General features: G+C 43.9%; 1 protein-coding gene across 1 annotated transcript in view; it reads right to left on the reverse strand.

Moving 5' to 3' along the window:
- Window positions 1-12,416: 12,416 nt before the first annotated feature.
- The window catches only part of dcc (DCC netrin 1 receptor), a gene marked incomplete at both ends in the record, with an annotated part of 204,317 nt that continues 198,190 nt past the window's right edge, over window positions 12,417-18,543 (reverse strand). The window contains 2 exons of the mRNA XM_080528242.1: window positions 12,417-12,506; window positions 16,106-16,245. Of these exons, the coding sequence (XP_080384368.1) occupies window positions 12,417-12,506; window positions 16,106-16,245 (230 nt within the window). The remainder of the gene's footprint in view (window positions 12,507-16,105; window positions 16,246-18,543) is intronic.

Here is an 18,543-nt window from a genome sequence, read left to right on the forward strand (position 1 = left end):
GCTCCTAAAAATCCTCAGAACAATGCAGGATGTGAAAGGGGTTTCCAGAAGGTTCCTTGGGGGTGATGCTCTCTCGCCTGCGGCCTCATTACGCACACACACACTAAAATCAATGCCTCCCTTCACTCCCGGTCTCTCACTGCCTGCACCGCCGTGCTCTCAGTGGACCCCAGCCCACACTCCCCATCGACCAGGGTGATTGACAGTAATGTCAGACTATCTGACTGGTGCACCAGCAGCTCTACAAACAGGCCTCAATGTGCTGCTTCACATCACAATCTGCTTCTGTGCCAGAACTCCTCAGCTAGTCCCCCCTCACCTCTCATCTCCACAAATACATGCACGCACGCACACACTCACTCGCACTCACTCGTACACACACATACGCACACACGCACACACGCACGCACACACACACACACACACACACACACACACACACACAGCACGTGCAATCATAAACATGTGCTAATGCACACGCACACACACAGACACACACATACATGCTAGCATTACAACCATGCACACCCAGACACACACAAAAACACACACACACACGCACACACACACACACGCACACACGCGTACATACTCAATGCTGTTTGTTCATTCTGTACTTGCAGATGGAGACTTGACAGAGGCATCTGAAGTCATGCATTTTACAAATGATTTCCAGGGCTTTCAATATGTTAATACCAGCCACATATCCGGGCTGGTTCAGATGCAGGGGGTACGGAGAAAATTGAGACGCATAATTGTGTGTGAGCTGAGACAAGTGCCATTGTGGGGGATCACTAAAGCATGCAGTTTGGAAATAAGCAACTTTAATGTGAAACCCACCAAGAAACACTCATTATTTCAGACCAGGCCTTTGCCACAAAGTACCTGCAGACTCTTCAAAAATGACAGTTGAAAATGAATTCTTTTTTAACGGTGTTCTGAGTTAATCAAGTCAGTGGTCCTCTACTCTGTGTATTCCAGAAGTCACCTTTAATGGTTGGAGGTTGATGAAACTCTCACAGAGTGATAAGCCAAAATGAATTCAAAGGACCTATATGCTGTAGGTTAAATAAGGGAGGAAATTCCAAATTAGCTTGGTTCAAACAGTCCTTTCCATATTCAAAGGTCATAACCCAGCAAACATAAACCGTATTGAAGGGTAATAGCCTGGATGGTATACAAACAACCTGCCTCATCTTCGACACAACCCTAGTTCATTCCTATCAGAGCCAATAAGAATGTGGGTTCTGAATGCAATGTGCGCATAGGAGACATGGTGTGTGAATCTAAGTCTTCCAGTTCCTCCTTGGCCATCATAGCATTTGTAGAAAAGGCAACAAGCTGTAATGTTAAACCGAGGTGACAGGGATACAAGTTAGGATAATAAAACAGATTGAATTAGACCGGTGGTGAATAGCGGAAACCCTGTTTGCTGGGATTCCCCGGGGGCATGGAAAACGGATATATAAGCACCCCCTAGACATATAAGCACCCCCTAGAGCCAACTTTCCTCACAATGAATGTCCATACTGAACACGACCACAGTTCAACAGTTCCCCCTGCTCAATACGATTTCAAAGTTGTTATGGTATGAATCCGAAAGGCAGCGTGCAACGCTAACGCGAGCAAATGTGTCATAATTCGATGATGTGGTTGTTGAGGGTAACTCAGAGAGACACAACACAAACATAGGATCTTATGTAAACAATTCAAAGGCAGTGGGACGCCAGAGCGCTTCTGCATAGAGCGCACCACCTCCTAACTCACACACTGTGACGGATTCACTGATGTATAAACGATGTTCTGTTTGTGGTCGCTTTATTATTATTATTATTATTATTATTATTATTATTATTATAGCTTGACCAGGAAAGGAGGACAAAAAGAGAGAGACAAGGACAGAGGGAGGGAGGGAGAGAGAGCGATAGAGAGAGGGGAGAGAGAGAGAAGGAGGGAGGGAGAGAGAGAGAAGGAGGGAGGGAGAGAGAGAGAGAAGGAAAAAGGGAGGGAGATAAAAAGAGAGAGAGAGAACAGGAAGAGGGAGGGAGAGAGAGAGAGGCAAAAAGAGAGAGAGAGAGAGGCATAAAGAGGATAAAGACAGAGAGAGAGGCATAAAGAGAGAGAGAGAGGCATAAAGAGAGAGAGAGAGAGAGAGAGAGAGAGAGAGAGGAAGAGAGAGAGAGAGAGAGGAAGAGAGAGAGAGAGAGAGAGAGAGAGCATCATAGACCCAACATCGCTAAACCAGACGGGGACCTCTGGAGGTCTGTATTGCTCAGATCAACCCTGTCTTCCCTATCAACCCAGTCTTCCAGTGGGTTCTGCCCCCAGTCACTTATTTAACCTTTGAGTGGAAAGACATCCAGTGAGTGGTGTGTGTGTGATTTGAGAAAATCAATCGCACACTGTTTAGATGTGCATGATTCACTATGGGATCCAAAATGGATCCCGATGGGTGTTTTTACAATTGTGTCCTTATGTACGTATGAGCACGATGTTCTGTGATGAGGGAAAACGTCACTATGGTGAGATGTCTCACAGGAGAACAAAGCCAATCACAGAGAAAACAAAGTGTTAGACAAAGCAAAGTGACAACGCATTCAAATCACTTATTGTGCCGTCACTATTGATTCCTTTGATGAGAATGGTCTCAAAAGGAAAGTAATCAAGCAGGTAGATTTCAGTTGGTTAATTCTGCATTCATATTCATAGCAGTTAACGTGAGTTAATTGTCGGAATTGATATTCCAAAACATTTTTTAATATACATTTACATAATCTCTTTTTGAATGAGCATGGATGTGCTTTAAATGCTCAGAAATTACTGTAAGCCTATACTGCAGGTGAGTACTTGAGACATGAGAAATGCATGCTTGCAGCAACTTTCCCCTGATTACGGATAATGACATAAAATCAACCTATCATAATCATATTATTACCGTATCTGGCAAATTTCTCATATCTGTAATGATACTAGTTTTTTTATGAGTCTAGTTTCTACCATGTTGTTGTTGTTGTTCATGCTGTATTATGACAGCATTGGCACTTTGAGGTAAACAATAAAGTTTGTGTAATTGAGGCCCCAATTGGAGGTTTATGTGTGTGTAAGTGTGTGTTTGTGTGTGTGTGTGTGTGTGTGTGTGTGTATGTTTTGGTTATATTATGGAGACTATTGGGACTACAGGGCCTGTGTGTATGTGTATGTCTGTGTGTTTCTGGGCCATCCAAATGCTTCGGGGGCCCAGAAAGAGCCTGTAATGCTGAAGTACTGGCCCACCCAGGGCTACAATTGATCTGTTGGCCTCCTGTGTCTCCTCTCTGTCCATGAGTGGCTGGTTTTAACGAGACAAACCAAAACACACACACACACGCACGCACGCACGCACGCACGCACGCACGCACGCACGCACGCACGCACGCACGCACGCACGCACGCACACACACACACACACACACACACACACACACACACACACACACACACACACCCATACACAGTCTGCCTCCATACTCATCATCCTCTTTGCCAGTTTGAGATTTTCATAGAACACAACAAATGTTACTGTAGGGAAATAATGCTCTGGCTAATCTGATGTTGGCAGACTGCGGCGCAAGAGCTGGCCATCAGGTCAACAATAGCTTAAAACCGTTTGATTTCTCTAACAAGCCACCAGCTGAAATATATTTGTTCAGAGAGTCCTCTGTTCACCGGTTCATTGCCTGTTCTTAGAGGAAAACAACAGCATGTGCAGATGATGTTAGCTCTGCCCTGTGAAACATTAAAAGCTCAAATATCAAGAATTCTCTTTGTTGTTATTCACTCATGTGTGCTCATACAGTATGTATAATAGGGCAACTATTCTCCTCCGCTATCCTTTTCCATATCACAGTTTGATGCTCTGATCACTGGCTGAAATTGGGGGATGGGCTCATTGTAATGCATGGGATGATGAATGAGTGTTTCATACCATTCCTCATTCCATTCTATGCATTACACACATGTTTGATACCATTCCTCATTCCATTCCATGCATTACAATGAGCCCGTCCTCCGTTTTATGCCTCCAACAACCTCCCGTGTTGTCGATCACCATCATCAAGCCCCCTACTGCACAGACCATTACGTTTCACCATACTATACTGTACAGTAACAGTCATAGGCGTGTGAGGGGTCAACATGGCTAAACTGCACACAGCTGGCTGTGTGGGCGAGCCTGCATGTGAAAAGCACATATCTATAATAATTCATACGCTCCATTGACCTCTGTGTCGATGCTAAGCTAAAGGCTAAGTGGTGGGCCGTGCAACCCAGCTGCACACATCTTTACAGAAGTGTGAAAGGCTCAAACAGTCTAATTCTGACTACGCCACGGATGTCCATGAGCCAACGGTACTTGTGCATTGATCCCAGTAACTACTGTAAAGGGTTTGGTTTTGCTGCTTCTTAGCCATGTGCAGTTTCATCTGTATCCACGTGTATGCTGCATGTCTGGGGAGGCTGGTGTAGGTAGACATCTGAGGTGCTCACGGGGCTCATTGTAACGCATGGAATGGAATGAGGAATGGCATCAAACACACATGGAGCTGGACAGAGCAGGACAGACAGGCGGCCGAGAGGACCGGGGGTTGGCTGTCTTTGCTTTTGATCTATTTGAACAGAGATGAGAGCAATGTGAGAGCAATGCCTCTAAACAGCACTTCACTGTAACAGTAGCACTGTTAATCGCCTCTAAAAAAAAATCGACTCCACTCTTTTGTGGGTACTAACTGCTTAAGTACCCACGCTAACTGGAAGTCTTTGAGGAAGTCCCATATCATGGATGTGCGGCGAAGTGGTATCAAGGGTGCTTTCAGCCAAATCTCAGTAATGATTTCGGTGATAATAGATACTGTACTATGCTCTTTCATTCTGTCTACTGGGGGAGATTAGTGTCTTCATTTTGTTCACATTTATTTAGACAGTTGGAAACACAGAACAGGTGAGAGGGAGCACAGGGCAGAGTGGGCAGGCTTGAGAATTGTACCCAGGACCTTGGCGGGAGTATACATGTGTGGCAGGGGGCTGGTGGAGGTAGAAATCGTAGGATGAGCTCATTGTTGTGAATAGAAAGGAAGGAGTAATGGTATCAAACACCCCTGGTTGTGTGCTGATGTCCAGAGTGCTACCACTGAGCCACGACTCTGTCACTGCTATGTGTAGTTCTAAACAGCATACACTACTGTACTTCCAAGGGCACCCTATGGAGACTCTGTAGTAGATGAGGTCTATGTATGATGTTACTGCATCAGTTCACTGGCATTATAGAAGATTATTGTAATTTGTTGGTGAGGTAATATAGGATGATACAGTACCTCGTGGCGAATGCAATTGCACCGGGGATGTCGAAATGTTTGCCAGCACAATTATTTTAATCTATTCCATGCAGTCTGGGAAGAAAATATCCTCCAGCAATTTACTTAGACCAGCAATTTCACAGAGCAAATCAGGGCTGGTAAAATACTAAGGTACATTTGATCCATTCATGGACTTTTAATGTTCGAGGATTAAAAACTTTCAAGGAAACATAAAAAAATGTGCACTTATAATGTGTGTGTAATTGCTTAGTACACACGCTCAAAAATACACAATTTTTTCTTTTCATCTTTGCTTGGCTTTGAAGGACAGATGAAAATACCTGAGTGTTTATTCACAAAAGATAACCTCAGTGTTCAAGCTAATGTTTCTGTTATGAAAATACTTTCTCTTCAACAACAAAGTCTGTGCTTTCTCTTTGAATTTCTGAAATAGATTTTCAGTAATTATTTGATATTCACTATCAGTATTCAAGTTCATAGTTAGGAGGGTATTATGGTTGATTCATCATGCGATGATGTCATACACATACAGGCACATAAGCATCTCACTGAAGATTACAAAGAGCTGTAAGTGTTAGTTTGTGTTGTTATTACAGTTGTTACTACAGTAACCACATTGTAATTACAACGATTTATGTGTGTCCATCTTACTTAATTCTGAGTAAGAATCAATGTGCCTCTGATGTTATATACACATTGTAAGGCCATTTAAAGGTGCAATCACAATTCTGGAAAAAACATATGAACCCAGGGAGGGCTTAGGGGGCAAGTGTACAACGCTCTGATTGGCTTAACTGATTTTATTTTTTGACACCAACTGTTTGTGGATTTCATCCTGTGACCATTGTGGACAAAACAACCTTACAAATTGCACCTTGAAGCACTGTTCTATCCAGCAGAGACTCTGTCTGTTCTCAGCCAGTCAGTCGGTCAGTCACACAGACAGACACAACCTGTGGGCTGATGAAAGACCAAAACCCCCCCCCCAAAACAGAAGGCGTTTTTACTAGCCTCTCCCTCCCAGTACCCCACCAGTGGAGCGGCTGTCACGGCATATGTTCTTGTCTGCTGTCATTAATCAGCCCAGTTTGTCAGACATATGCCTTCATCACTCACTTAATCTATCAGGAGGCAGCCCGCAGCTCACCGCATCCACTGGCTGTACTTCTTACCGGTCCATTTTATGTACAGTACTGCACCATCCCTTTAATGGTGTGTCTGTATTATTTTTTGATGCTATATGTAAAGCACTTTGAATTGCCCCTGTTGTATGAAATGTGCTATACAATTAAACGTGCCTTGTCTTGCCTTGCCTCGTTTCTCACAGCGTTAACCTAGCTGCCCTTTCACACATGACATGTGCCATTGTGGAAATGTAATTAAAGTGTGCTCCTTGGTTGGTAAAACACTCACTGTGTATATATGTTTATTCATCATCTGAAATTGTTGTTATGATAGATGTATGTTAATCAGTCCCCTGATTCTGTATCTGAGACATATGTGGGTTGGTGTCAAAGGGTTTAAAGTTAGATAGACACAAAGAAATAGAGAAAAGGATTTAAAGCAATTGAAGGTACATTGTCTGAAGTTGTATCAGCGGTAACAGGTGAAATTACCACAGAGCCGGTAACAGGTCAAATTACCACAGCGCTAGTAACAGGTAAAATTACCACAGCACTGGTAGCAGGTGAAATTACCACAGCGCTGGAGCGCTGTCTCGCCTGCGCACATCCAAGTGGATGGAGTAGCAGAAATAGAGGTGTGTTCATGACAATTAGCAGGCCAAATGCCATCAATTGCGCTGAAAAATTCTGGCCTTAAAAACAACCTTGACTGCAGCAATCAGGTCCAAATCTGAGGTGCAAAACCTTTAAGGTTTGATGCATTTACAACATACCTCTAGATCCCACATTTATATTGGTTATTCTGAAACTAAGCAATTCAATGGATTGTTTTTGATTCAGCCTCGAGCTGAAGATTCTACAGTAGCAACACACAATGTGAACATCGTTTTCAGATGTTCCACAAATACATACTTTTTTGGGGGCAAGCACTCAAGTCACAGAATGACATCATTAAAGGATCAACTCCTTAGTCACCATGGCCGAAGCTCAACTGACCTACACTAGAGAAATATCCTCCTCTTCCCAAACAGCTAATGACCGTGAATCCATAAACATCCTACACCACATTATTCACATGGTTTCTCACTGCAACTAATGATGTGTGTGTGTGTGTGTGTGTGCATTAAACAGACTAGCAGGAAGGTGACACGGTAGCAACCAGTAATACATCTTGATATTCAGGAACATGCACAGGTCATGACAGTGTTAGAGGAGCTCCTACAGGGGCCAGTTCACCTGACCTGACAGGTTATATAAGGGGGAACTATCTATGAATAAATCACACGCCATCGACAGGATGTCTTTGACAACATGTCCATGGTCACGAGTACAAAAAAACATCAACGATACAGCTATAAGTTCAATGTCGGAGACAATCACGATCGGTTCCAGATATTGTTTTATGACAGCATTATTTGATTGATTATGTGGAATTCACATTTGACTAAGATGAAGAGATTCCGTTTATAATTCTGTAACACGGTAAATGACGTGCAGTTTGTATCAACGCTCTCCTTAACATTTTATAATCATGTCTTGCCTTGCTTCCTCTACTAATCAATTGTCACTGCCCTCAATCATCATGGCAGCTAACATACGGTAGCTGACACCTCGTTTCCAAAAAGAGATGGCTCGCTTGAGAAGCTTTTCAGTCAGTCTTTATCAACACTCAAAAGAGATGACATATGACAAATGGCATTTTGTATCAAAACTTTATTTATCAAACAAAAAGAATGCACCATTGAAATAACATTTCTATAAAAAAGGAACATTGGACTGCTCTACAGTGCATTACAAAACCAGCAATTGTATACAACGTCGTGGGTAGAAACAGCCAGAAGATTTTCTTACTTTTTAAGGTATGCAACGTCTTCTTCACTCAAAATGAACTAAATGTACACTTTAATATTGCAATCACTAATCTAATTTGGTTAACAATTCTAAAATTTGACAATTTTAAGGATGGACTCAAAATACATATACTTAGGACTCCTTCCCATATATTTCACCTGACCTAACTGTAATCTGAGAGTTTAGTCAGTAAAAAGAGAGACTAGCCCTGGGTTGGATGTCGGGTGTTCTACTGAATGACTATATAAGAGTTAGGACTGTAATATCCCTGCCACTTTGTTCTTCACCTATCACCCAACCCCTCAGGGGTGAGCAGAAACGTCTTGATGACCAATGACTCTCTCAGGAATGTTTTCTTTGCCAGACAAACCACAGAACCATAGCCTAGAATCCATAATGGGCACTGGTCCACATTGTGGGGTGTGGGGTGTGGGGTGGAGGGGGGCTACCATCCTTGTAATGGCACACTGATAGTTCATTAGGTAAACCCAATATCCCATTATCTCACACATCAGCTCATCAGCACATTTGGCAGGCTCAAAGTCACCTTGGATCACCCAGTGGTGAAATGCTCCGACTCCCGGCCCTACACAGCGAGCACTTCTCCTGTCTTTGAAAAGTCTCAGAGCTAAGCTACCCAAAACTCTAGTCTTGCCTCACTGCCTCAGGGAATATTAGGCCTGATTTTTTAAATTCAAAGATGCATCCCGTCTTCCTTCCTTGAGGTAATCACTGACCTGATGTAACTGGATTAGTGAAAGAAATGTGGTGGAACCCCCATCTTACACCTATCCAGATGAGTTATCGTGAGCGATTACTCCAAGGAAGGTAGGAAGGAACGGATGCGTTGACTTTTAAGTACTGTATTCAGGGGATCTCAGGAAGGAGATTGGTAAATATGGGTGAGTCAACCAAGTGCTGTGTGGGTGTGGATCAGTCCTGTCAACAGTCATGGTTGCAGTTATATTGACATGACAATGACTTTAATTTCAGACGCCCATCGGTTGAGATGCCCAACCCTCTTCCATTTCAGGGACTCCCGTCTCCTTTCACTTTCAGGATTCACATCCAGTCCGATGCACTACTGCTGACAGGGAATCAGCACAGATACACCATTTTAGTTCTGGGTGGAGAGAGACAAATGAAACGTTTGTCAGGGCCTCCCCAAATAAAGTAAGTTGTGTGTGTGTGTGTGTGTGTGTGTGTGTGTGTGGGGGGGGGGGGGGTAAATACACTGCTCCATCATGGTTCACTATTTCAGGTTGGACACACTATTTGTAATTTTTGGCCAAATGTAATTGAAACTAAGAAATTAAAAGTGAGCAATAAGTGTAAGCCATATGATTGCGCTACGGCAAAGAGAGTTTGTCCGTTTTGTGATATAATGGCTGGATGGATGTGTACTAGTACTGTATGTCATTTGGCAACGAAACGACTCAATGGTATTATGAAGAAAACAAAGTGGCCATATCAAAACAGTACCCTGGGATTGTGGGTAATTATCATATCTGCAATGAGAGGAAGTGCTATCCTGAAGTGGCTGAACAGAAAGAGGGCATTGTGGGTCGGAACGGGACGGGACACCTTTCAAACTGTATCAAGAACAAGACTGGAATGGGATCTCCAATTTGACTTTTTTCTAAACTAAACTAAACATTTTCCCAGAATGATCACATTGTCTTCATCATAAATAATAGTTTATAAGGAGCACTCTAAATAATATATTAAATTTGATCATAAAAAGTACCCCCAATCCCCACCCTCCCCTCCCCTCCCCCTGCACCCAGCCCCACGGTCAATCTGTTAACTAGCAAGTTGTCCTTCAATTGCTCTATGGAACTGTACAATAAAAAAACAGCATATTTTCATGTTGTCTTGCTGCAGCCATCCTTACTCCATGGTAAAATACACATGTACAGCATACCAGAAAATATAGAGCCACGCTGCTTTGTCCTCTCGGGGAGAAAGTCTTGACCGAACATTGTGAGCTCATCTGTACCCTGCGTTAAGGGCTAGGCAAGAGACAAAATCACATTTTACGTTTTCACACAGATCTCCATACAAATAAAAAAGAGAAGAAAAAAAAAAACACAAAAAAACAACAACAACTGAAAAGCATAGGCACATAAAACGTCTTGATTTTTCTCAACAAAATGAATCTTAAAGGGCAAACGGACAGAATAAAAGATCAGTTAAAGGAAAGCCAAACGGTGTCACAAGAGCACACTTGACGGTTTGTGAAGAAGGAAATTAAGAGATTGTGTTAACAACAAGGTGATGAGGGTGTGATCTCTGACTCACCGGGGAGGGTGTCATTTCTCTTCCCTTTCTGCCTTCATGAATGTTTCCACTGACAGAGATATCAACACGGTAGTTTGTGTCGACGGTATTTCCTGGTGTTATCGCAGAACGTGAGTCAGAATCCTAATATTTGAAACGGCGTAATGAATTCCACCGCTCTATCCCCGTGCTCTCTGTTCATACGCCTTCTGAATGACAATGCTGCATCCTCCCTTCCTCTCTCTGAATTTCCTTATCCATATTCATAGGGAAAATAGAGGCAAATTATAATAAAGCACTGTGACCGGGGTTACTGAGTCAAACATGAGGATATTGATGTCCTATTTTTAGGGACATTACGGATTCATTTATCACAATTGTTTTGGGATGCCTTGCATTGTTTAAAGGCTTAAGGTTATGTATTCTCAGTGATGCATAGTAGGCATCGCTGCCCATAATGTAAAACAAGACTACAAGCCGGAACGGTGTTATAAATTGGTTTAAAAATAGTTGCACAGCTTTGACAGAACTGCTGATGTAAAAATATACTATATGGAATATGCATTGTTTTCATATAAAAATGGCCCCCTGCTCTGAATGAAAAACAAATCTGGATCTTAAATCCCCTCCTCACAGTTGACCTTCCAAAACTGAGGTGCATGTGTTTGTCTCACGAAAACTGTAACTGTGGAAAAGATCATCATCATCATCATCATCATCATCATCACTATTGTCATCACCATCATCGTCATCATTATTGTCATCACCACCAACATCACCAACAACATCATCATCATCATCATCACCGCCATCAATATCGCCATAACCAAATAATACAAGAGATCTCTTAGGCTTCAATGCATGTTATGCTTCATGTAGTGATGGTGAATGAGTGTAACTACTATGAGGCATCAACACACTGGTCTCAACAGGACAAAAACAATGAATTGTCCAGGGTGCATCTCCCCATACAAAAAGCCTCTCAAGCCCTGCAACACCAGTTGATCATTGATTCACAGTATGTTTTGCGACCACACTCGGAGGACTGAAACAAAAAAAATTGGTTATAAGTTTGTTTTTCGTAACTTCAAAGCGAACATTTTGGCAATACCAACAACGGATGTCCTCAGTTGTGTCGAGGGTAGTAGAAGCAGGCGACCAGGGTAGAGGTTTGGTTGAGCAGCAGCAGAGATGATCTGAAACTTGAAGACATGGAGAGAACGTCGCATTGCAGCCCTGTAGAGTCATTGAAGTGATCCAGTACTGACCCGTTTACGTCCCATGGTCAGTACCGGCGGTCAGTAGGGTCACTGTGGTCACTTCAGGATAAAAGGAGAAGGAGTGCTGTCAGTGGTTGGTTACTGTGAGTCCCCTCTCACTTACAACACCAGGCAACGTGGGTCAGGAGAAACTTTGGTGGTTCGGAGATCGCTAGATATTGTATGGTCCCATAAGGTTCAGTTTCAACACTTGTCCCTTCAAACCCAAAATACCGGTACTGCACAAGAGCACAAAAAAAAAAAAAAGGAACGGTTTGAAAAGGAACAACGTGGAAATACGGACATAAAGGAATTTCTTCATCTTTTGAGTTCTCCTTCCTCTCCTTTTCAGGTCCTGTGGGGTAGTTTTTTCTTTTTGGGGGGGGGGGGGGTGGGGGTGGGGGTGGGGGTTTGAGGAGTGTCTGTCTTCCCCCTCCCTCCCCCACCCCCCCCCTCTCTTATCTCCGTGCCCCTCCCATCCTGGAGTTCTGCTATGCTGCTGCTATGCTGCTGCTGTGCTGCGGTGGGTCGGCCTGCCAGGACTGGCGGTATTAAAAGGCTGAGCCGGTGATGGCGTTGAGCTGCTTCATGAGTCCCTCCAGGCTAGCCATTTGTTCACTCAAGTCATCCTGTTCGTAAACCTGAAAGACAAAAAGCAAACGAAAAAAGGCCCCATGAATCACACAAACTTCTCTGCCCATCGGGGATACACTGTGAGAGACGACTGGGATAAATAACCTGGATAACACCTGATGTGTCAGGATACCCTGAAGCCGTTTCTTTGATTTCACAAACAACCACAAGGCGAAGGCTAAAAAGTAAATGGTATCTGATTTGCAAACTACTGTAAAACTTTAAATGTAGTGTTTTTTTTTATTATTGAGCATTTATTTTGAAGCATCTCTAAGTGCAGTGTCCTTACAGGCGAATCCTTTTTTAAGTCCATCAATTCTGGAAGTGAAGTGAATTCTAATTTGGTAATTGGCATTCATTTTCAAAGTACATTTTCAATGACTTTTCAATATATTGAGTATCTGGATATACTGTATGTTCCAATAGTTAGCAACTCAACCGTGTGTCCTCTTTACAGGACATGGAATAATGATAATAATAAATAAAATACAGGAATAATGAATAATGTGATATATTAATGTGATATATTAATGTGATATATTAATGATAATAATTAGAAATTCGGCCCAATCACTACACTACTTTTGAAACCACAAACTTATGACCTTGCATGTGGGCCTAAGTGCTTCCGTTTATGGCTGACCTTTTCATTGCACAGGGATCAATGCAAACGTTTATTGTTTTCCCAGTAAACTACATCGATATCACAGTGCTGTTATTAGCTCTTCATCGGCATACCAAATGGACTGTCACAGTGGTGCCCTGTCCATGACACTTTGTATTTGGCCACTTTTCTCTAACACCCGTGTACTCTCACACACACACACACACACACACACACACACACACACACACTCACACACACACACACACACACACACACACACACAGACACACAGACACACAGACACACAGACACACAGACACACAGACACACACACACACACACACACACACACAGACACACAGACAGACACACACACACACACACGCACGCACACACACACACACACACACACACACACACACACACACACACACACACACACAGACAGACAGACAGACAGACGCACGCACGCACGCACGCACGCACGCACGCACGCACGCACGCACGCACGCACGCACACACACACACACACACACACACACACACACACACACACACACACACACACACACACACACACACACACACACACAGACCCCAGCTATGACCTCCAGGGAAACCAGTTAAAATGCAAACTGGTGGTGCTCAAAATCCAATGGAATTTGTAAATGCTCGTTAAAAGATCTATGTCTATTGCCCTTTTGCAATAGATTCCAGGATCAATTATTGATGTTCTTGTGACTACTATGAGCATAATAAAAACTCTTTACAAAAAAGAGAATACGGTTAAGCTGCAATTGGCTTCAGTTAAACGCTTGAACATCACAAAAAGTGACATAAAAGTGCATGGTTTACCATGCTTTATAAGAATATTATAATATTAAAGGCATGTCTCACATGTATTACAGCTTTTTAGAGGCAATTGAGGGGTAATGTTCTATTCTCTCTATTCATCTGCAGTGAGGGTTAGTCCACCTCGATGAATGAGAAAAACACATGCTCGCGCGCACACACACACACACACACACACACACACACACACACACACACACACACACACACACACACACACACACACCCAAAACACTCTAAAAGCGTGTGAAAGAGAGGGAGAAGAGATGAGCATATGAAGTGGGCTGATCGATGGCAGCCTATTTATTTGGAGAGACTCCCAGCGACTTCATGGCTGATGAGGAAAGGCCAGATCAATTACAAAGATATGTGAGATGGATAGAAGGATCGCTGACCTTTGCGCCGGCAATCTCCGCCTGTCGCCCCCCCCCCAACCCCCACCCCCGCCCCTCCCTCTTTCTACCTTATTTAGCTTTTCTTGTTACTGCTGTGGCTCCGATGAGGTAACAGTGCTAACGTCTATTCTCTCTCAGTGTTGTTGCTATTGAGATATTAATAATGCCGCTTCTTCTGCGCTGGCAAATGTCTCAAGCTGTTCTGCTATCCACAAGTGCACTGTCTTACATTTCCACGTTTCCCCTGCACTGCTTTGTTCATGTTCCCTTTTCATCAGACAAGACAGACATCACCCATGCCAGCATAAATAATGAATTCTGTGATATTTCAAATCTTTCCTGAGGAGGAAAGACCAGGAAAATGGCAAGCGTTATATAAATAAGGTATATGTGTGCGCGTGTGTGCGTGTGCGTGTTTATGTGTGTACGTTTGTGTACGTTTGTGTGTTTCTGTGTGCGGACATGCCCATTGAAATTAACATTCCATGGTGTGTGTACTGGCGGCCATCTTGTGGTGTACCATTTGGCAGTTTTATCTTATATCTTTATACACTATGAAAGGCTGTACGTTACAAATCTTCAGAATGTGGAGACACACATTTTGGGAGGCAGACGTCAGCATTATGATTGCTAGCAAAAGAGAGTCAGTGCAGTAACAAATAGACAGTCGATTCCAGTAAATTACTCAATTTACCATTCCTGCAAGCTTAGCCAAATCAGTGCACACAGTATCTAAAGTTTGTTATTATCCATTCAGATTTACTTTTACATAGTCTGTCTCCCAAAATTATGAATATCTCCAGTTATGTTTACATTCTGCAGTTTGTGACTTTCCTAGCGTATTAATAACCATTTGAATGTTCAGTTGCTATGATGCAGCCTTTTTCTGCATCTTTCTGTGTTCTACACATGCCATTACCATGGCAATTATGGACTACAATTCCTTGTCAGCCATCTTTGAGGTGTACTAGTCAAATTGCCATGGTCTGAGGGACCATGTCCGTACTCATTCTATTTCTCGTCCACTCTAAAGCTCTATTCTGTAAACTCAGCTTGATCTAATCGCCGTGACAGATACTGTATGATAATTAGAATCATTATGGTCAATGAGATCTAATGCCCTGCAACTCTCTTAACATACTTAAGATATTACATCCATAGCCACAATTAGAGATTCAGGTGCTGAAACGTCGACTCTACATCCCACCTCTCTGGAAGGAACCTCTTGCTAACACCTTTATTTGTCCTTCAGACAAAAGGAGCAGCAATTAGAACAGATGTCTACGTCATCCGGTAGGAGGTTCGGCCCGGAAGCAAAGTGCTAACATACAGTACGTACTGCTCTACTACGGTAATGGAAGAGAATGGCTAATAGGGGTCTCTTCTATCTGTAGAGCGCAGACTAACCAACGGAGAAAAGGCCACATACACTGTCTGAACAAAGCCACTGTCACTGTCAATGTCAGGACAATTCCATTACTCAGAATTAACAACAAAAAAGGCTGCTTTCACTGCATTAAGAGGAAGAGATCGGTGAACATTGCTCTCCACCAGGTCTATAGAAGTTATTTGTATTTTACCCTATACCCTATTTTACACAATTGTGTGTGGTGTGTGGGTGCATACAGTTTGTGTGTGTGTGTGTGTGTGTGTGTGTGTGTGTGTGTGTTTGAGTGTGTGTGTGTGTGTGTGTGTGTGTGTGTGTGTGTGTGTGTGTGTGTGTGTGTGTGTGTGCGTGTGAAGGTAGACTTACATTGGCTGAGTCCTCCGGCTGTTTGTGGCCCTCCTCAGCGACCTCGGGGGCGGTTGGCACGGAGACGGGTAGTAGGGGTGATCGAGCCTTCCCAGCCTGCCCCAGAGATGCTGTTTTTACAGCCTTGGGGAGGCTGGCACCTGGCAACACCACAGAGACAACAGTCCGTCAGTGACGTGACCCTCTGTCACACACACACACACACACACACACACACACTGTCACCCATGCACGCAGGCATGCGCACACCCACGCACACACCCACACATGCATGCATGCACACACATACGCGCACACACATGAAGAGGTCCACGCCCACACACACACACACACACACACACACACACACACACACACACACACACACACTACAATCAGTCCAGTAACGATAATCAATAAACAGACATCAATCCACCAACACAACAAGAAACAACAGGAAAACATTTCGATTTTCTTTCTCAGGCACAGATAAGATGTCCAAAAATGTTAGGCTTCGTCTACGAGGCAACTTGTGGTGCTGTGCTGATGACTCTAGTTACAGAAAGCGAGTGAATGAGGGAGGGAGGAAATAGAGGAGAAGTATTTGACGGACTGCAGGGACAGCAGAGAGCAGTGTGGGCTCAATAACCACCAATTTCTTTCTACGCTTATCTTAATTAGCTACCTGGGTGGTGTATTTCCGGCATAGTTTAACACTGGAATAGGGCTGCGGGGGGAGGGGCTGGGGGGTAGGGGGGGGTGGAGGGTCAGTCCAATAACAGGATCAAACCTCCCCTACTGGCTCCTCTGTTCAGATCACACCTTGGGGTCTCCATGGGCACGTTCACATCATATAGGATACCAATACCTGGAGGAGGAACACAACTCTGAACTCTGAAGTGTGTGAATATTGAGCCTCACTCAGCTGGTAACCACATTGGTAACCGATGATATAACCACATTGGTTAGGCTTAATCAATCTCAGAAATGAACAAAGCTAATCAGAAGCTAAACGAAACCGACACACCTTTAGCCTAGTTTGTCCTAAAGGCCAAGTCTGTAACGACATCCTAAATGTTCTCGGAAACACTTAATTTTTTTAGCGTGTCATAACAGTGTAATAGTACAGTCATAAACATGGCATAAAACAGTCATAGGCCGTCATGATATCTTAGGTAACTGCACGTCAAAATAACAAGACAGTGTCGTGTACGTAGTGGACGCCAAGCTCGAACAAAGTGTTATCCGCGATCTAATACAGTGTCAGGTGATCGGGCAATCAAGCCTTTCACACCGGTCTCGCCCTCCGCTTTGTGTGGGGGTGAGAGGCAATATCTGCAGCCGGCGTGACGTCTATCGCACAATGTTCTGTGTGACACTCTGGGCCCGGCTTAATTACGCTCTCAGCGCTCTACTGTTTGCCTCTCGGTGAACACCACTAGAGCACGCCGCGCCGCCTCGTTGCAATCCACAGGTGATTAGCCATAATGAGCCGGTGCCATGGTGATGGCGGTGTGGAGCTGAAAGGGTGCCAAATCACTCAGCCGACAGGCGCCCACACTACCCACGGGCCCGCTGCCCGCGCCCGTCCACTTCCATTGGCTCTACCTCCACTTCAATCAGTGGGTATTGTACCTCTGAAGACCTGCAGGGCAGGGATAGAGGCACCTGCCATAGGTAAGAGGCCAGCTGGACGGCCAATAGATCTCATCTAACCCACAGTCAGTCATGGCCAAGATGCTGGTACTCAATCAAATGCAGACAGCAGGTTTCCAGTGGAACTGATTTTTTGTGTATCAAGAAAGCATGTGCAAGTTTCACTGTATTTGTTTTTGTTTGTTTGTTTCAACACATTTGTTTTTGCCGTGCAAGACAAATCATGTATTTTTTGGTTGTGCTAGAAACCAGTAACAGGATCTGCAATTGATTGGAATGATGCTGTGGCCTAGATAAGACAAAATCAATCAGCGGATGGAGTAGTTGAAATGTTGCCTCCTGCTCCTGTTTCAGACCCAGGGAAGATATAGATTGAATGAATGTTTCCTGTTCGATAAAAACTTTATTAAACAGACTGTTCAACAACTTCAGCGGAAGGACTAACTATAGTGTGTAGGCTGCTGTTCTAATCAAACGTATCCTAGTGAGTTATTGAGTGGAAAATGATCTGACAATCAAAATGGTGCCTCTAGCCAACAGGCCAGTGGCACACATGCATTTCCACTCACGCTAATAGTTGGAAGCCAGCTTCAGTGCTCTGGCCTGTTTCTGCCTCCACCAGCCTCGCCTGCTGTAGAGTAGCTGTTTAGGCCTACACCCCAGGGCCACAGACCACATGTCTAGGCGAACCTTCACCACTCCAGAAACACCACTCCTCAACCAGGTCTCGGGGTGGTAAAAGGACAGCCCCTCGGCCCCCGAGCCTGGTGGAGTGGAGGGGAAAACAACAACCCATACGCCGA

The sequence above is a fragment of the Nansenia antarctica genome (genome assembly GCF_963989245.1).
Source record: "Nansenia antarctica genome assembly, chromosome: 4".
In the NCBI taxonomy this organism is placed as follows: domain Eukaryota; kingdom Metazoa; phylum Chordata; class Actinopteri; order Argentiniformes; family Microstomatidae; genus Nansenia; species Nansenia antarctica.